We start from the raw sequence: 21117 nt of genomic DNA, 5'->3' as shown, positions 1-21117 counted from the left end.
AGTCCATATAAATAACATTGACATTCCCCTGTCCACTACTTCAGTCACCTCTTCAAAAAATTCAATCAGGATTGTCAGGCACGACCTACCTTTCACAAATCCATGCTGGCTATCATGTACATCATAGCAGCCCAATTTACATATCTTAATGAGGTTCCTGCCTGAAACAGGCAGATACCTAGGCCATCCTTGCCAAGACCCCAACAAAAATGGCAGAGGGCAGATCAGGAACGGGAATCAGGCAGTAAAAGAAAGAACTTTCATTTATATAACGCCTTTCACGATCTCAGGACGTCCCAAAGCAATTTACAGCCAATGAAGTACTTATGAAGTGTAGTCACTGTTGTAATGTAGGAAACACAGCAGCCAATTTGCCCACAGCAAGGCCCCACAAACAGCACTGAAATAAATGACCACATTTCTCTTTAAAAATCTGTGCAAAAAAAATACAACCCAGTGACAGACTAGATAAAAATTTTCAATTATCTTCTTGGAGTGTTCTGTGACTTTAACTTTGCTTCCTGTTCTGTGGGGCACACCGGACACATGAAATGTCAATGAGCTGTATGCCTCTTGCAAGTCTTTCCAGTTAAGTCTGATCAAAGGAGCCCCCCGATTGCTTCCTTTGCTCCTCGGAGATGATTTTTTTTAATAAACTATAAAATAGATTTTACTTCAGAATGCTTGTGGTAACACATTTGAGGTAAATTACTTGTCAATATTTTTTTTAATTTTTATTTAGCTATAAGTTTAGTCAGGAATTCAGGAGAAACATTACCCAGAGAATGGTTAGAATCTGGAACTCACTACCACATGGAGTTGTTGAGGTGAATAGCATAGATGCATTTAAGGAGAAGCTAGATAAACACATGAGGGAGAAAGGAATAGAAGGCTTTGGTGACAGGGTTTGAGGTGGCTCGTGTAGAGCACAAATACCAGCATAGATCAGTTGGGCCGAATGGCCTGTTTCTGTGCTGTCAACTTCTATGTAATTGTATGAAAATGTTGGTTTGAAGAACATAACTAGATTGCATATAAGCTATCACGGGAACTGAAGTAAAACATAATCAGCAAAAAGAAAATGCCACAACATTACATAATGATTTCCATTAGAGGTTATCTAAAACTGAAGGAAAACAGATGAAACATAGTACAGTACATCATAAAATAAATATTACATTTTACAATATATTACAAATAAAAAGCATTATACTCAGTATATTATAAAATTCATTAGTTTACTTCTCTTCACTCTCCAGCAGGGGTCTGTCACAGTGCAGAAGCTGTCTGACTGATAAGCTCATTACCAAATTAAACACGTGAAAAGATGGAGTTAGCTGACTGTGGAATCAGAAAGTCCCCTTTAGAAACTTCTGCACACATCTGTAGCACCTTTTGACTGGTTACCAACTGTAGGCACTTTAAGCACCAACAAATCGCTGGGGAGGACACTTGCAGCTAAAACGACAGAGAATTACAGGGTGGAGTGATTGAGATCAATTGTTAGCAACATCCCTTTTATATTACACAACCTGATCGTACATCCTGTCATTTCCGAGAAATACTGAGAGCTAGTGTACGCCCTTTATATAACGACGCAATCGCATAGTTTTCTAACCGAAGATCATTCGACCTGCAGCGACAACAAGTAACAGCAACAATGTGCTCACCAGTTGGTAAGTCCTTCTGATACTCCATTAGCCAGTTATTAGAAGTTAGTTTCTCAAATCAACTTTAATAGAATTGCAGTCAAAACATGTAAAAGAAGGATATGCAGATAGGGTTGGATGAAGTTGAGTGGAAGGAGGCTCCTGCGGAGCATAAACACAGTTGGGTCTAATGGCCAGTTTCTGTGCTATAAATTCTATGTATGTAATAGAGTCATAGTCATAGAGTCATAGAGTTATACAGCACGGATAGAGGCCCTTCGGCCCATCGTGTCCGCGCCAGCCATCAGCCCTGTCTACTCTAATCCCATATTCCAGCATTTGGTCCGTAGCCTTGTATGCTATGGCATTTCAAGTGCTCATCCAAATGCTTCTTGAATGTTGTGAGGGTTCCTGCCTCCACAACCCTTTCAGACAGTGAGTTCCAGACTCCAACCACCCTCTGGGTGAAAAAGTTCTTTCTAAAATCCCCTCTAAACCTCCCGCCTTTTACCTTGAATCTATGTCCCCTTGTTATAGAACCCTCAACGAAGGGAAAAAGCTCCTTAGTATCCATCCTATCTGTGCCCCTCATAATTTTGTACACCTCAATCATGTCCCCCCTCAGCCTCCTCTGCTCCAAGGAAAACAAACCCAATCTTCCCAGTCTCTCTTCATAGCTGAAGCGCTCCAGCCCTGGTAACATCCTGGCGAATCTCCTCTGCACCCTCTCCAAAGCGATCACATCCTTCCTGTAGTGTGGCGACCAGAACTGCACACAGTACTCCAGCTGTGGCCTAACCAGTGTTTTATACAGCTCCATCATAACCTCCTTGCTCTTATATTCTATGCCTCGGCTAATAAAGGCAAGTATCCCATATGCCTTCTTTACCACCTTATCTACCTGTTCCACCGCCTTCAGGGATCTGTGAACTTGCACACCAAGATCCCTCTGACCCTCTGTCTTGCCTAGTGTCCTCCCATTCATTGTGTATTCCCTTGCCTTGTTAGTCCCTCCAAAGTGCATCACCTCGCACTTTTCCGGGTTAAATTCCATTTGCCACTGTTCCGCCCATCTGACCAACCCATCTATATCGTCCTGCAGACTGAGGCTATCCTCCTCGCTATTTACCACCCTACCAATCTTTGTATCATCAGCGAACTTACTGATCATACCTTTTACATTCATATCCAAGTCGTTAATGTAGACCACAAACAGCAAGGGACCCAGCACCGATCCCTGTGGTACCCCACTGGCCACAGGCTTCCAGTCACAAAAACAACCTTCGACCATCACCCTCTGCCTTCTGCCACTAAGCCAGTTTTGTATCCAAAGTGCCAAGGCACCCTGGATTCCATGGGCTCGTACCTTCTTGACCAGTCTCCTGTGGGGGACTTTATCGAAGGCCTTACTGAAATCCATGTATACCACATCCACTGCGTTACCCTCATCCACACGCCTAGTCACCCCCTCAAAAAATTCAATCAAATTAGTCAGACATGATCTTCCCTTGACAAAGCCATGTTGACTATCCCTGATTAATCCTTGCTTCTCCAAGTGGAGACTAATTTTGTCCTTCAGAATTTTTTCCAATAATTTTCCTACCACTGATGTTAGGCTCACTGGCCTGTAGTTCCCCGGTTTTTCCCTACTCCCCTTCTTGAATCTAATATCTGCAAGTTAACTTTAAAATTTAGACTGTAACAAATGCATGTATACAGGGTCGTAGTGCTGTTTCTGTATTCTGGTGTCTTAGAGACTGGGGAAAGCCTCTTACTTGGCTAAAAATAAAGCATTCAGGCTTTCCTCAGTCACCCAGTAGCTGCCAAGCCCGTTTCCTGCCCGACCTGTCACTCCTGCAGGTGCTCCTCTGGTGTAAAGCACTGCAGATGCCTTCCTGCTCTTGCTCTGATGGTGCGAGGGGCAGGGAATGTTAGCAAGAAGTGAGGCTATCCCAGCCTTCCTTACGCTGTGGGAGGCGCTTTGAGTGGCGTCCCCATTTCCATGACCCCTTTCGCCATCACCCCTTCCCTGGGCCAGGCCCACACCACTCCAACCGCTCTGCTAGACGACAGTATGGAGGACAGGTGTGAAGCCTTGCAAGGCCAGTGCTGGTGTATCTGCCTGCCTGTTTAAGGCAGCAGAATGTTGCTTCTATGTATGTAATATCTGCAAGTTAACTTTAAAATTTAGACTGTAACGAATACATGTATACAAGGCCGTAGTGCTGTTTCTGTATTCTGGTGTCTTAGAGACTGGGGAAAGGAAATCAGGGAGGAACGAAAATCAGTCGGTGCAGGGATGTGGGCAATAAAGTGGTCAGGAGGAGGTGGAGGAGTATCACGTGGACGGGGAAGGAATCTGGGGAATTCGGGAGCTTGGCTTGAGGGTGTCAAGAGTTACATCCTGGAAATCTGATCACCACCTTCAGCATATCTCCACCCTCCCTTTTGTTTCCAGGCAATTCTCTATATTGGCAGCCAATCTGTCTGCCCTTGCCTGACAATCCACCTGCCCTGTCGTCTCTTTTTACCCAGAATCAGTCCCAGTGATCTAAAATGTCCTCACCTTTCTATGGAGACCACCCAACGTGTTTGCTAAATGAGTCCATGAGTAATGGCACTTCAATCCTCCACCTATTGCATTCAATTCTTAAAATGATTTCTTCCTTTTCTCTTTCTGGGCCTCGTTACCCAAAGCTGGGAGATCAGCCCCGGGTGATCTGCTGCCAAACCTTTGCATGCCCTCTGGTAACCAGTCACTAAAAGGTCCCCAAGAGCAGATTGTGATGATTCTCCCTTTAAACTTTAAGGATACAACACGTGAAAGATCGTAGTTAAGACGGGTGGTTTGCCAGAGAGTGACATCTTCCGGCAATTCTACATTCGTAGCCGGACTTGCTGCCCATGCACAGCAGTTTTATATAAAATGTCCTGGAGGCAGTGAAGGTATTAAATTTCTGACTGATCATAAATTACTTGCCCTAATCAGAGAATCATAGAATTTTATTGCATGGAAGGAGGACCTTTGGCCCATCATGCCTTTTCCAGCTCTTTGAAAGAGCTATCCAATTAGTCCCACCTTCCTCATATTGCAATAAACTCAATCTTTAAATGTACATTAGTTTTGCCTACAATGCCCTTTGACCTCTGTTACTGTCATAAATTTTGGGTCTGCCTTAGATAGTCTCTTGGGTTTTAACAGCTCTGGTATCTCCCATAAGTGGATCCTGTATTTCTTACATTCAGGAATTCACCTGTACTGCCTAAATATCTCATGTCAAATATCTTTGAAAGAGTGATCCAATTATTCCCGCTCTTTCCCCATCGCCCTGCAATTTTTTCCTTTTCAAATATATCTCCAATTTCTTTTTGAAAGTTACTATTGAATCTTTAAGGAGAGGAAATATGCATAGTGTCTCCTACAAGACCAAACGTTCATTCCATTGCAGGGCATCTGACTGGAACCAACAGAGTTCAGTTGGCAAGACTCTGTTACCTTAATGTTGGCAGTGGCTTTGAACATACCCCAAAAATTGTACTTCATGTTTCAACTGGTGCAAGAAGAAAGGAGGAGCAGAAACACTATTCTCGTGTTATGTTTCTGTTTGTCATTTAAACATAATTTAGTCATTTTTTCCCATTTTACGAGGGCGTTCCATCTATGGCGATATTACAAAGGTTGACACAACAGGTGCTTCCCAGGCGACTGCAAATCAGGACAAATTGAAATATCACGGTAAGCGATGGATGTGACTAATAGCTAGCGTGATATCACAGATGTGCGGCTGCAACATATGGAAATATCCTGCGAGTGATTGTGCTCCAATTCACAGTAATTATAAAATGCTTCTAACACTACTGTATGTAGTCTACATTTTATGGTCAAGATGCATTCTGTTATTGAAAAATTATACTGGTCTTATCAGGGATTCTTTTGATTCAGGTACAGAGGTTCAAAAAGACTAGAAAGGCTTCCTCAGTAATTTGTCATTTGTCCAGATCCACAGCACTACCATTTATATTGACCAGGCAAGTTGGCATACTATTGGAAACTACAGGTTGGGAGGGCTAGGATTCTTCCCTATCTGCTGCTAACCAAAACCTTAAAGGGTAGGGCAGTCCTTGGTGGACTCACAACATAGGCTGGGTGGTTTTAGCTGGTTAAATTCCAGCATTACCACCATGCAAACTTGGGGGTCCCTAATCCCTGTCTCCCCAAATCTGGACCTAGATAAACGGGAGGTGTTCCTATGGGGAGGAATTGTGCACTTCATATCAGGCAGGTTTCCCAGTAATTGAAAAAGAGTTGGGTGGGCGTTGGACCAGGGCAGGTTTAGATGGAGCCAGACTATGATACTGATGGATCGCTGTCTAAACACCTTCGAGATTCACACACAAAGAAAGTGTGGTGGATTAGTGAGACCTGCCTGAACATGGAACCACAATAAGTCTTCCGATCAAGAACTGGGAGGGAACCATGGAGAAAAAAAATTATGTTTACGAGTCGGTTAGAAAATTATTCAGGATGAGCGTTGCTGTTTTAATTGTTAAATATAAGATCCATAACATAGGAAGCTAGGTAAGGTTAAATCTAGGATTGCAACGGGATCTTGATAAATTGGGCCAGTGGGCCGATGAATGGCAGATGGAGTTTAATTTAGATAAATGTGAAGTGATGCATTTTGGTAGATCGAATCGGGCCAGGACCTACTCCGTTAATGGTAGGGCGTTGGGGAGAGTTATAGAACAAAGAGATCTAGGAGTACAGGTTCATAGCTCCTTGAAAGTGGAGTCACAGGTGGATAGGGTGGTGAAGAAGGCATTCAGCATGCTTGGTTTCATTGGTCAGAACATTGAATACAGGAGTTGGGATGTCTTGTTGAAGTTGTACAAGACATTAGTAAGACCACACTTGGAATACTGTGTACAGTTCTGGTCACCCTATTATAGAAAGGATATTATTAAACTAGAAAGAGTGCAGAAAAGATTTACTAGGATGCTACCGGGACTTGATGGTTTGACTTATAGGGAGAGGTTGGATAGACTGAGACTTTTTTCCCTGGAGAGTAGGAGGTTAAGGGGTGATCTTATAGAAGTCTATAAAATAATGAGGGGCATAGATAAGGTAGATAGTCAAAATCTTTTTCCAAAGGTAGGGGAGTCTATAATGAGGGGGCATAGATTTAAGGTGAGAGGGGAGAGATACAAAAGGGTCCAGAGGGGCAATTCTTTCACTCAAAGGGTGGTGAGTGTCTGGAACGAGCTGCCGGAGGCAGTAGTAGAGGCGGGTACAATTTTGTCTTTTAAAAAGCATTTGGACAGTTACATGGGTAAGATGGGTATAGAGGGATATGGGCCAAGTGCAGGCAATTGGGACTAGCTTAGTGGTATAAACTGGGCGACATGGACATGTTGGCCGAAGGGCCTGTTTCCATGTTGTAAACTTCTATGATTCTAAATCAAATGGAATGTGAATCTGTAGCAGGATTTTTTTTTTTGCTTCTGTTTTTACAGGTGTGGCAGCTTCTCACAAGTTGATGGAGACTGACCTGCAGAGGGTGAACAAGTATGAGACTTCGATAAATAGAGTCGCCTGTGCTAATCAGATAGACCCGACCATAATCAAGGCGATCATGTCCCGTGAAACTCGCGGTGGCAATACCTTAGTAAATGGCTGGGGCGACAATGGAAATGGATTTGGCCTCATGCAGGTAAGAAGCAAGGCACTTTGTGACATAGCAAGCTTTCTCCTTGGCACGTGTTAGATCCGCCGTGGCGAAATTAGCCACTGGCTATAATTTAATGGCTGAATCCCTAATACTACCAAGGGAGAGAGGGTAAAAAATTGGATTGTCAGTGTAGTGGATAGGTACGAGACCAATGCTGTGCCCCTCCATCTCCCAAGAGAAGGAATGGAAAGTGCCCCTTGACTCCAATGAATTCACGAGGCTGGAGTTCTGAGACACACAAGAGAAAAGGGTTGCATCTGAGTGAAGGGAGAAGTAAATAGCTGGCTGCCTTCTTGCCTTTCTCAAACTGGAAATTCTGGTGGAATCAGATGATCGTTGAATGCCCAGCCTCTGTTTCCCATAATACCAGACATCAGTTCACAGAACACGGCGGTTCTGATGTTGACGTAATTTGAAAATATTAACACATTGAATCCAACTTCTCCCATTCCAGCTGGCATTTGCCTGGTACTGGGTACGCTGGTATAATGAAAATAGTAGCTTGCAAACTGATCTTAAACTCAAAAATATCAAAAAGACCGAGCAAGAATGCGCTTTTACAAAACATTCCATTTTATCACTTTAATTAATGGGAATTAAACAATTTCTAGAACACAAAAGATGAAGTCTAATTACACTTTTTTTGGGGCCGGGGGGGAAGGGGCAGGGGGGAAAGGGCAGGGGCAGGGGGCAAGTGTTGGAAAACACCAGGAACTGAGGCTCAACGCTTTGTCCCATTGTACAGATAATTGTAACGATCAGCAGCAGACAGCCGGACTCTGTTTCAGCCCATATCTCCACCAGCGCCACTATTCACAGCGGTAAAAACCCAACCAACCTGCAGACGGGTTGATTGTTGCTGTTTTCTTGGCACCTCCTAGATGTCACTGTGCCCTCTGAAGGGGGATGGAGGGAAGGTCTGGGCATCCAACTAACAGGAAAGCATGGGTACACACTGCACAATGTCACTCCTCGAGGCAGGTAGCATTGGACGGGCAGTAATTATTTCAGGTCGGCAGACTCTGTGACCACCGCCATCTTTTCATACCTTCTCTGAGATGTACTGTTGGGCCACCTCACAGTGAGGCAGGCAGCAGGACTGTTGTTAAAGGCTCCAAAAAACTGCTCACCTTTGAGATGACTTCATACCCACTATAGCACTCCTCTGCCCTACTGTTGCCTGATGACATCAGTCACCATGACAAGGTTGAACAAGACAGCTGAAATCTCCCAGGTGCCATCCATCCAGCTTATCATTTCCATGGAACACATCTCGAATATAGCAGATTGTAGGAATCATGCAATCTCCCTAACTTGCATCAACACCAATAACTTGCATTTATGTAGCAGCTTTGATGTAGTAAAATGTCCCAAGGTGCTTCACAGGAGCGTTCAGACAAAATATGACATCAAGCCACATAAAGAGAGATTCAGACAGGTGACCGAAAGCTTGGTCAAAGAGGTAGGTTTTTAAGGAGCGCCTTGAAGGAGGAGAGAGGTGAAGAGGTTAGAGCCCAGACAGCTGCAGTCATGGCCGCCCGTGGTGCGGTGAAGGAAGTGCGAAATACACAAGAGGCCAGAATTGGAGGAATGCAGAGATCTTGGAGGGTTGTAGGGCTGGAGGCATAGCACACGTACACTGATTGAGTGATAGCCCCTTCTATTTCTGTGCGTTATGACGTGGCACAATGGAGCTACATTTGTGCAACAAATGATGCCCCGAACCCTAGGGAAATTGGTAAAAGAAACCTTGTGCAACAAACAACATTCAACGAGTCAGCAACAACAGCTGATGGTTTCCGCACCGTTTTGGAGCTGGTGGAGAACTCCAATTCTTCGTAGCACTGGCAGTTGCCCTGATCAGTCCATTTCTTCTGTTCTGCCTCCACTTTAACCCTAATAGCAATGGGCGCTGGCCTGAAATCTAAGTGGAAGATTGGATCTGAGATGGTGTGTTTATGTTGCCTCCAGTTTCACAAATCTGTACACATGGTGCAACATTGTCACCTATTGGCAGAAGATCTGTACTGCAGCAACAACCTGCTTGATAGGAACAAGAGTAGGCCGAGCACCTGAACTCCATTTACCCGCCTTTGCTCCATGTCCCTTGATACCCTTACCCAACAAAAATCTATCGAACTCAGTCTTGAAAGCTCCAATTGTTCCCCAGCATCCACATCCTTTTAGGAGAGTTCCAAATTCCTACTACCCTTTGTTTTTTTTTTATTATTCGTTGATGGGATGTGGGCGTCGCTGGCGAGGCCGGCATTTATTGCCCATCCCTAATTGCCCTTGAGAAGGTGGTGGTGAGCCGCCTTCTTGAACCACTGCAGTCCGTGTGGTGACGGTTCTCCCACAGTGCTGTTCGGAAGGGAGTTCCAGGATTTTGACCCAGCGACGATGAAGGAACGGCCGATATATTTCCAAGTCGGGATGGTGTGTGACTTGGAGGGGAACGTGCAGGTGGTGTTGTTCCCATGTGCCTACTGCTCTTGTCCTTCTAGGTGGTAGAGGTCGCGGGTATGGGAGGTGCTGTCGAAGAAGCTTTGGCGAGTTGCTGCAGTGCATCCTGTGCAAAAAAGTGCCTCCTAATTTCGCTAATGAATGGCTGAGCTCTAATTTTAAGATTATATCCCCCTTGTTCTAGATTTCCCCACCAGAGGAAATAGTTTCTCTGTATCTACCCTATTGAATCATTTTAACATTTTAAACACCTCAATTGCAAGCTAAAATTAAAAATGAAGAGGAATTTCCCCCCCCCCACCCAGAAAAAACCATTGTACATTGAATTGGCTCATATTAGTCTAGTTTCTTATCATTGTTGAGAAATGATATGACCAGTGAAACCTATAGTTGCTTTAATATTTTTTATTTGTTGACGGGACATGGGCGAAGCTGGCAAGGCCGCTCTTACTGTCATCTCGAGTTGCCCCAAGAAGGTAGTGGTGTCCCTTCTCCTGGAATGGCTGAAGTCCTTGAGATGATGGGGCTCTCTCAATATGATGAGGTAGGGAATTCCCAGGATACTGACTCAATGACGACGAAGGACTAGCCTGGATGTTGTGTGATGTGGAGGGGTACCTGGGGGTGATGGTGCTCCCTTGATATTGCTGCTCTTATCCTCCTCAGCGGTAGCGGTTGCGGGTTGGGAGCTGCTATCAATATTGGGTTTAGTGGCGTATTAGTGCTACTGCCACATCGAGATCACGCAGACAGCAGTGATGTCAGAGTAGCTATGCTGGAAAAAGCCAAGTAAACTTTTTTTTTGACAAAAAGTTACTCATCGACAATAGCACCCTATTAAACTCAACATCAACTCATCTTTATGTTCATGCTTAATTCAATAAACTTCTTTTGCAAAATGGATCCCAACACATGGCAAAGAATGTAGTGTTTATTTCAGGTTGACAAAAGATATCATGAACCTGTTGGAACTTGGAACAGCGAGGAACATCTTACACAGGGGACACGGATACTGACTGACATGATTAAAAGCATTGAAAAGAAGTTTCCCACTTGGACCAAAGAACAGCAACTCAAAGGTTTGTGCCCTTTTGTAGAATCATAGTATGGTTACAGCACGGAAGGAGGCCATTTGGCCCATCGAGTGTATGCCGGATCTATGCAAGAGCAATCCAGCTAGTTCTACTCCCCCACCCTATCCCCGTAACCCTGCAAGTTTTTTCCTTTCAAGTATTTATAAAGTTCCCTTTTAAAAGGCCATGATTCAATATGTCTCCATCACCCTCTCTGACAGTGCATTCCAGATTCCAACCACTCACTGTGTAAAAAAGTTTTTCCTCATGTCACCTTTGGTTCTTTTGCCAATCACCTTAAATCTATGTCCTCTGGTTCTTGACCCTTCTGCCATTGGGAACAGTTTCTCTCTATCTAATCTGTCTAGACCCTTCATGATTTTGAATACCTCTATCAAATCTCCTTTCAACCTTCTCTGCTCTAAGGAGAACAACCCCAGCTTCTCCAATCTATCCACATAACTGAAGTCCCTCATTCCTGGAATCATTCTAGTAAATCACTTCTGCACCCTCTCCAAGGCCTTCACATCCTTCCTAAAGTACGGTGCCCAGAACTGGACACAATATTCCAGTTGTTGCCAAACCAGTGTTTTATAAAAGTTCATCATGACTATCTTGCTTTTGTACTCTATGCTCCTATTTATAAAGCCCAGGATCCCGAATGCTTTATAATCACTTTCTCAACCTGCCCCCAGATCTCTCTGTTCCTGGACCCCTTTTAGAGTTGTGCCCTCTAGTTTATATTGCCTCTCCTCATTCTTCCTATCAAAATGTATCACCTCACATTTTTCTGCATTAAATTTAATCTGCGACGTGTCCGTCCATGTCACCAACCTGTCTATATTCTCTCGAAGTCTATCACTATCCTCCTCACTGTTCACTACGCTTCCAGGTTTTGTGTCATCCGCAAATTTGGAAATTGTGCCCTGCACACCCAAGTCCAAGTCATTAATATATATCAAGAAAAGCAGTGGTCCCAGCACCGACCCCTGAGGAACACTACTGTGCACCTCCCTCCAGTCCGAAAAACAACCATTCACCACAACTCTTTGTTGCTTGTTACATTGCCAATTCTGTATCTATGCTGCTACTGCCCCTTTTATTCCATGGGCTTCAATTTTGATGACAAGCCTATTTTGCGGCACTTCATCGAATGCCTTCTGAAAATCCACATACACCACATCAGCTGCATTGCCCTCATCAACCCTCTGTAACCTCATCAAAAAATTCTATCAAGTTGGTTAAACACAATTTGCCTTTAACATATCAGTATTGGCTTTCCCTAATCATTCCACACTTGTCCAAGTGACCATTAATTCTGTCCTGGATTATCGTTTCTAAAAGCTTCCCCACCACTGAGGTTAAACTGACTGGCCTATAGTTGTTGGGTTTATCCTTACAGCCTTTTTTGAACAAGGGTTTAACATTCGCAATTCTCCAGTCCTCTGGCACCACCCCCATATCTAAGGATGTTTGGAAGATTATGGCCAATACCTCCCCAATTTCTACCCTTACTTCCCTCAGCAACCGAGAATGTTTCCCATCCAGACCAGGTGACTTATCTCCTTTAAGTACAGCTAGCCTTTCTAGCACCTCTTTATCAATTTTTAGCCCATCCAGTATCTCACTTACATCTTCCGTTACTGAGACTCTGGCAGCATCTTCTTCCTTGGTAAAGACAGATGCAAAGTATTCATTTAGTACCTCATCCATGCCCTCTGCCTCCATGAATAGATCTCCTTTTTGGTCCCTAATCGGCCCCACCCCTCCTCTTACTAGCAATTTACTGTTTACGTGCCTATAGAAGACTTTTGGATTTTCTTTTATGTTGGCCGCCAGTCTATTCTCATACTCTCTCTTTGCCCCTCTTATTTCCTTTCTCACTTCCCCGCTGAACTTTCTATATTCAGCCTGGTTCTCACTTGTGTTATTAACCCGACACCGGTCGTACACCCCTTTTTGCTGCTTTATCTTACTCTCTATCTCTCCGTCCAGACCAGGGGTTTTATCCTCGAAGTTTGATTAGTTTATCAATTATCTCCCCCTTTTCTATCTTAAATGTCTATACCGTTTTTGATCTCTTCTTCTAAAGTCATGCTCACCATGTTAGTTTCCCTGGTAAATACCGAGGCAAAGTCATTATTGACTATTTCTGCCATTTCGCTGTCGGTACTTGAGTTTATTGTGTGTGTCCCTCAGTGGCTCCATCCCTAGCCTCATTTTTCTTTTGTTACTTAGGGTGTTTGTAGAATACTTTATCAAGTAATATCAAAAGATATAGTAATTTAATTTCATAGTTTCTCTTTGCCTTCCCATTTTTTTTTATTTCTTTCTTAACCTTCTTGTATTCCCTTTTGTCATCCTCTGCTTTGTATGTGTATGTCTTTTTAATTTAGTTTCAACTTTGCCCTTATTCATCCATGATGTATCATTACTGGCTAGTTTGTTCTTGCTTTTTGGTGGGATATATTTCTCCTGGACTCTGTTGATCACCATTTTAAATGTTTCCCACTGCTATTCCATTTCTTTGTTGGTCTATAAATTTTTCCAGTTTATTTTCCCCTAGTTCCATTCTCATCCCCTTTTAAAATCAGCTTTTTTTCCAATTTATTACTTTGGTCTTTGTCTTACTTATTTCCTTCTCAATCTTTATCTTAAACCTTATGTTGTGATCACTATTGCTTACTTCCCCTATGCTTACTTCTCTTATCTGTTCTGGTTCATTTCCCATTACTAAATCCGGCAGTGTTTCCTCTCGTGTTGGGCTTTTGACATACTGGGTAAGAAAGGAGTCCTGAACACATTGTAAAAACTCCATTCCCTGTATCCCTTTACCTACCTCTTCTTGGCAGTTTATTTGGGGGTAGTTAAAATCTCCCATGATTATTCTTCTATGTCCTTTACTCATTTCACATATTGCTTCCCCCACCTCTTTTCCACTATTAGGTGATCTGTAGTATACTCTATTAATGTGATCGATCCCTTCTTGTCTTTTATTTCAATCGATATGGATTCCATTTCTATCCTTCTGTCAGTTATGTTCCTATTTTCAACTGCCATTATATTATCTGCAATTAGTACAGCTACTCCACCCCCTTCCTGCCCTAGCCTTTCTGATTAAGTTATAACCTGCAATATTTAGTTGCCAGTCCTGTTCTTTATGTAGCCATGTTTGTTGTTCCTACTACATCTGGGTCTACGCTACAGATTATCCTCCAGTTCCCCTGTTTTATTTTGGACGCTGTTTATGTTGCTGTACAGGCAGTTTAATTCATCTTTAAGAGTTATTCCTTTTACTTTATTTTTAAACAGTCCTTTTATACTTTTGTTCCTTGACTGTTTGTTATCTTAATTCCTTACCCTGGTCTGACCTTTACATTCATCTCCTGTTTTTTATCTTTAGGCTTTTGTTATTGCTACCAGATCCCTCCCCTCATCTTAAAACCTTATCCACTGCTCTATTTATCCTTTCCACCAGGACTCTGGTCCCAATCCAGTTCAGGTAGAGCCCATCGCATTGGTACTGCTCCTTCCTGGCCCAGTACTGAAACCCCTCCTTCCCAAACCAGTCTTTCAACCATGCGTTCACCTTTCTAACCTGCCTATCGCTATGTCAATTAGCACATGGCGTGGGTAGTAATACCAAGATCACCACCTGTGAGGTCCTGCTTTTTAATTTAATTCCTCGATTCTGATATTCCCTTAGCAGGACCTCCTCCTTATTGTTCTCATGTCATTGGTGTCGACATGGACCACAACAACTGGATCCTCCCCCTCTCTTTCCAAGTTCTTCTCCAGTTGCTCAATGTCCTTTACCCTTGCACAGGTAGGCAACACACCCACCTGGATTCTTGGTCAAGACTGCAGAGGACGCTATCTATCCCCAATTATAGAAAATCCCCTATGACTACAACCTTTCTATTCTGCTCCCCCCCCCACCACCCATCCTCACCTTGGACTGCCTCATGCTTTGTGGTGCCTCGATTAGCGTTCTGGGCATCGTCCCTGCAGCCTTCATCCTTATCCTCACAGGTAATAAGTACCTCTTACCTGTTGGACAGGACTAGTGCCTGCGGACCTCCTTCTCTACCTCTCCTAGGTTCCCACTACCCTGCTGACTAACAATCTCCTCCCTTAAGTGTCGGGGTGGCTCAAGCCAGAGACATTTACTGCAGATGTGGCAATCCGAGACAGTCTCGCTATCCACAAACTCCCACATTTTACAGTCCTGACACAGCCTGGACTGCCATTTTCTAGTTTTGAATTTATTTATTTATCAGTAGTTTATTTCTAGGACAAATATATAGATCTCAAGTGATTCTATTTAGTAAATGGATTCAGCCTGATTTTAAAAAAACATAAAAAGACTAAGTAATTACTAATTATTTTTAAAATTTAAGTTTTAAAAGTTGATTAGTTTATAGGCCCTTGGTTTAAATCGCTTCGCACCTCCTTCCCCCTCTGCACCTAATTCCCCCACTCACCAAGTTCCCAGTTGAAAGTCCTCACTCTGTTAGCAATTTACTCCGTTAGAAGTTCACTCTCTGTCCTTACCAATCTCTGCTGAAGCTCATATGCCAATCCCATTTCAACCATACAGACAGGATTGTTTTCTCCAAACACTGTCAGATGTCAAACAAATTTTGGGCTGCCTTCAAGTCTCTGTTCACATCTTGTAATCATCACGTTGTAATTACACCCTCCAGCCAGTGGTAGCACTCCACTGGGGGTGGGTGCAACTACAGCCTGACAGCTGCCTGTGGATGTTTTCCATTGTAAATGAGGACATTGCATCTTATAATGGAAAAAAAGGGACAGAAAATGTGCGTACAAATGTAAGATTTTTAATACATATGTAAAAAAGGCCACTCATGTATACAATATTTACAGTTTTCATTGAAAAATTAAGAGTCACGGAATTCAACCCCCAAAACATGGATAAAAATCCCAAAATACAATGTAATAAGAACAGAATATGACTTAATCTGTCAATCTTAAATCAGGCGGCCCAATATATTTTGTGTTACATGGCATAACTCCTCCATTGCAAAATAGTTTATCATCTCTTTGTGATAACCTATGGGATAGTTGCATACTACACACATTATATAAATGTGCACACACAAGCACATGTCATGCAAATCTCCCATGGAACCACTCAGTGAGTCAAGGAAATGTTATTTTATAAGGATAGGGTATTATTCTACTGCTAGAGTGTACTTAATTAGGTGTCCCTTTAAGGCCTCAAAAGTCTGATAAATAAACACTGGGTGAGTTCATACATTGGTCCATTAAGAAGCTGCAGACATTCTGGCTCCAGTATTTTTGTTCCATCGTAAATGACTGCCTTAGCTTCTTTATACTTTTTTTTTGTTCTTAAATGTAACAGATATTTGCAATATACAGTGTCTGAATTGTGGCAGAGATGACATTTGCATAGTCATAGATAGTTTGGGGTCCAGATCAGTTGCTTTGTCGAAAATGCCAACAAATCATTCTTTACAACCATGCATAGAAAGAGAAAAAGTCTGCTGCTAATCTCTAACTGACCATGGAATTTGTCAGTTCACAAAATTATACCTTGTGGCCTTAAGCAGATAAGCCATTAAAACACTTCTCTACCTTCATGCAGAATGATGCTTTCCATTATATCATGCTCCTGTTACAAAACAGAATGACATTCACCAGGATGTTACCAGGGCTGGAGCGCTTCAGCTATGAAGAGAGACTGGGAAGATTGGGTTTGTTTTCCTTAGAGCAGAGGAGGCTGAGGGGGGACATGATTGAGGTGTACAAAATTATGAGGGGCACAGATAGGATGGATACTAAGGAGCTTTTTCCCTTCGTTGAGGGTTCTATAACAAGGGGACATAGATTCAAGGTAAAAGGCGGGAGGTTTAGAGGGGATTTGAGAAAGAACTTTTTCACCCAGAGGGTGGTTGGAGTCTGGAACTCACTGTCTGAAAGGGTTGTGGAGGCAGGAACCCTCACAACATTCAAGAAGCATTTGGATGAGCACTTGAAATGCCATAGCATACAAGGCTACGGACCAAATGCTGGAATATGGGATTAGAGTAGACAGGGCTGATGGCCGGCGCGGACACCAGTATCAGGTTTAAATTTATCACTCCACTGTTGGCGGCCATGCCTTCAACTGCCTAGGCCCTAAGCTCTGGAATTCCCTCCCTTAGCCTCTCCGCCTCTCTCTCCTCCTTAAAACCTACCTCTTTAGCATAGCTTTTTGGTCACCTGTCCTAATCTCCTTTTGTGACTCGGTGTCAAATTTTGTCTGATTACGCTCCTGTGAAGCGCCTTGGGATGTTTTACTACATTAAAGGCGCTATATAAATGCAAGTTGTTGTTGTTGTAAATGTAATGTGTGATCTGTTTACTGCAGGTGGGATTTCAGCGTACAATGCTGGGCCAAGCAATGTCCAAACCTATGCAAGAATGGATATTGGTACGACCGGTAATGATTATGCTAATGATGTGGTTGCAAGGGCCCAGTGGCTGAAGAATAATGGATATTAATTGTACTTTGATTCTCCTTTCATTGATGCTAACCAGCATGTTCTGTCTCTGATAACAATTCTTAGAACATTGTGGCATGTGAAATGTCAGAATCCTGTAAAAGATTTTTTTCCCTGTATAATACTGGTGAATAAGATTGACTGAATCTGGAACGCAAAGAAATTTAAATCAACGATAAAATGCAACACCACAAACAAAATGGCATTCGACAGCTTGAATATTTCTGAAAACAAAAAACGAGCATAAGAAATTAAACGCCACTGGGGTCGAGCTTCCGCTTGTAATATCAGCGGAATCCGGGCGAAACCAGTGCAAAAGAGCAGGGAGTTTTAAACGTGAGTGAGTAACGGCCAAAACCATTTCCGTGAGCTTTTACGCTGGCTCAAGATTCAATTCACCCAAATCAGGCCCTGCCCACAAAACCGGCCACACCCCCAGGTCGAAATTTCGAGATTGCGCTGGTTCAGGAAAGCTCTTCAAAATGCGCTCATTTGGTTTTTTTTGGTGCACGGGCACTAGTAGTCACGTTTTTAAAAAAAAGTTTCTTCATATCGAAAAATGTTTAATTTTCTGAGGAATTGGCTAGTGTACACCAATTAAACTATTAAATGGTTCAGTACAGGTTTTCTTTTTTAAAAGTCATTTTCAGCGATTTTAAATCGGGTTACTCGCAGGTGGAGGACTGACTACCCTTACTGAAAATGCTTATTTTTGGTGGTAAACCCATTTTCAGCTGCATTAATAAAACTGCGCCAGGTTTCCACTCTTAAACACATCAAGGAATACTTTTAGAAATGGAAAGAAAAGTTATATTCTTTTACTCTGCCGATTGAACTGGTTCATTGAAGATTTTATGATTATGCAAATGAACTTTCCAGTTGCGCCCAAAGCAGAAACTCTACCCTCAGTAGTTTTATCTTTTCTTACAATACTGGTCAGTTTTTGTTGTTTACATAATATTAAGCGGAATTAAAAACAGCCAGCGACAACTGGAAGAGTCAGTGCCTCACAAATTTAAGGTTGCTGAGACCTGGATTTTGAAATTATATTGTGGGATATTAACGCAAGCTCAATGTGTTTCAGAAGTTTCTCTCTCAGCTACTTTAGTGGAGTTAAGCTGTTTATATTTTTAAAAAAGGCTTATCGCCTGCACTAAAAGAGAGGAATTTCAGACAAACCCATTAAGTGCTCATATGGGGGGGCGGGGTGATTTTAAACCCCAAGAACGGGTGGGTGGGAGTTGAAAATAATTGGTTCCTTTGGGGTCGCAACCGCAAAATTTTCAGACTTTGCATTCCCGGTGGGAAGCCCGTACTTTTACAACGCCGACATTAAACCCGGAAATAAAGCCGGGTTGCGGTCAGCGACCCAAGAAACAACTATTTTCAACTCCCACCTGCCCCCAAGCCACCCGTTCTGGGGGGTTAAAATCCCCCCCATGGTAATGCCCCACAGTGCAATGTCAGGGCCCTGAATAAACCATGCTGTGTGCTCTCCAGGGGAAGCCCAAGTACGAATGTCAGTCAAAACTGGAATTCAAATTGGTCTCCTTGGTTGGAAATGCAGGAGCTAAAGTGGCCATTATAGTCCTTCCTTTGATAGTTATTTTATATATACACAAGAATGTGCACTCAGAAAAATGAGCAAACATGTACGGCTTACATCATGTAAATTATAAAATTACTTGTTTTCAAAAATGAAATTTCATGGAATCACACAGCACAGAAGGAGGCCAATCGGCCCATCGTGCCTGTGCTGGCTCTTTGAAAGAGCTATCAGGGCTTTCCTCATAGTCCTGCAAATGTTTCCTTTTCAAGTATATTAGATTACCTATAAATTATACTCACAATCCTTAGAAATAATCCACACAATAATCCACAACTGATAAAGTGCAATAAAATCAAAAGAATACTAATCAATGTGACACTTCAGACTTGAGAATAGGGAAAGGTCCTGCACAAAACCTCTTTTTGTGGCCAATTTAATCAGGTCGCAATAACTCTATAGCTTTCCAATTCTTTGTCAAATTCAATTTACCCTAATTCAAAACAATTAATATACTTAACAACTGAACCCAACAGAGTCAGTCAGTCACTCACAATGTGAAGTTTTAAAGGAACTCAATGATTGAGAATCAATTTACAGACACACAAAAGTGGCTCCATGCCATCTTGAATATTTAGAATAAAAGGAAAATTTCAAACTTTTGCTGCTGTTTTCAGTTTAAATGTATTACATAGAATTTACAGCACAGAAACAGGCCATTTGGCCCAACTGGTCTACGCCAATGTATATGCTCCACACGAGCCTCCTCCCTCCCTACTTCATCTCACCCTATCTGCATATCCTTCTATTCCTTTCTCCCTCGTACTTATCTTGTTTCCTCTTCAAAAGGCATCTCTGATAGATGTTTGAGAGATCCACAACTCCATGAATGAAGTACGATTGCTTCATTCACTACAGATGGCAACATCCTCCTTTTATTCTTGTCGGAACGACGACATAGGCATATCTTTCCATAATAAACTGATGAAAGGATCCCCCACATCCAGTCGATTACTTACCTTGTCATTCTGAAAAGATATTTTTAATAATTCTAATACTTTAGATTTTACTTCGGAATGTCTATGGCAACATATTTGAAGTATTTTGTTTTCTTGTTCATTAAAATTATTTCAAGGACACAATAAATAGGAGCAGGATAAGGCCATATGGCCCCTCGAGCCTGCTCCGCTATTCAATCAGATCATGGCTGATCTTCGACCTCAACTCCACTTTCCCACCCTATTCCCTTAATGTCCAAGTATCCATCGATCTTAATCTTGAATATACTCAACGTCTGAGCATCCACAGCCCTCTGGGGTACAGAATTCCAAAGATTCACAACCCACTGAGTGAAGAAATTCCTTCTCATCTATGTCCTAAAATGGCCGACCCCATAGTTAGTTTCCCGCATAATTTAATCACAGTAATGGAAGTAAAACAGACCCAGGAAAAAAAAGATTTTAAACAGAATTCTCACTTAAAATACGGCATATTACAAAATAAATGCACAAGAATGACATTATAAAATTTGTTACTTTAGTTTACTCCTCTTCGTTCTCCAGCAGGGGTCAGTCACTGTGAGCATCAGTCAGGCACAGTACAGAAGCTGACTGTCTGAACCTCAATACCAACTTAAACACGTGAAAAATTATAGCTGAATCAGAAAGTCCCCTTCATAAGATACTGCATGTATTTGTAGCACTGCGACATCTACAAGCACTTTAAACATCAATAAATCGCAGGGTCAGACACTGCAAGTTCAACAGCATATTACAGAGTTGTGTGCCTATGGTTAACTACCAGCAACACTCATTTTATATTATTTAACTTGATCGTTTGGGGAATACTTAGATTTAATTACCAGGTATTTGATCTAAGCTCTTTATATAAAGACACAACTGTTTGATGTTTTTTTCTGTGTCCCATGCTTTTCAATTTGGAGTGAAAACAAGTAACATCTTGATGCACACAATTGAATAAGTGTTTCCTTCTGATATGCCATTAGTCGGTTATCAGAAGTTAGAGTTTGAAATCAACCCTAATAGGATTGGAGTCAAAAGATGTAATATCTGAAAGTTGACCTTCAAATGTAATTTTAACCTTTAGACTGTAACAAATGCATATATA

General features: G+C 42.3%; 1 protein-coding gene across 2 annotated transcripts; it reads left to right on the top strand.

The window, feature by feature from the left end:
* The first annotated feature begins 1532 nt into the window (after window positions 1-1532).
* On the top strand, window positions 1533-19653 carry lygl1 (lysozyme g-like 1). Of its 2 annotated transcripts, XM_067997306.1 has the most exons (5): window positions 1533-1676; window positions 5299-5385; window positions 7164-7360; window positions 10782-10920; window positions 17312-19653. In XM_067997306.1, exons 1-5 carry the CDS (start codon window positions 1661-1663, stop codon window positions 17443-17445), a joined length of 573 nt encoding a protein of 190 aa, XP_067853407.1. In that variant the 5' UTR covers window positions 1533-1660; the 3' UTR covers window positions 17446-19653. The 2 variants fall into 2 exon arrangements, with proteins under 2 accessions (XP_067853407.1, XP_067853408.1); XM_067997307.1 differs by lacking the exon at window positions 5299-5385 and having other exon boundaries at window positions 1534-1676.
* The last annotated feature ends 1464 nt before the right edge of the window (window positions 19654-21117 follow it).

Source organism: Heptranchias perlo, chromosome 15, assembly GCF_035084215.1.
Source record: "Heptranchias perlo isolate sHepPer1 chromosome 15, sHepPer1.hap1, whole genome shotgun sequence".
Lineage (NCBI taxonomy): Eukaryota > Metazoa > Chordata > Chondrichthyes > Hexanchiformes > Hexanchidae > Heptranchias > Heptranchias perlo.
This window is presented reverse-complemented; position numbering and strand designations above follow the sequence as displayed.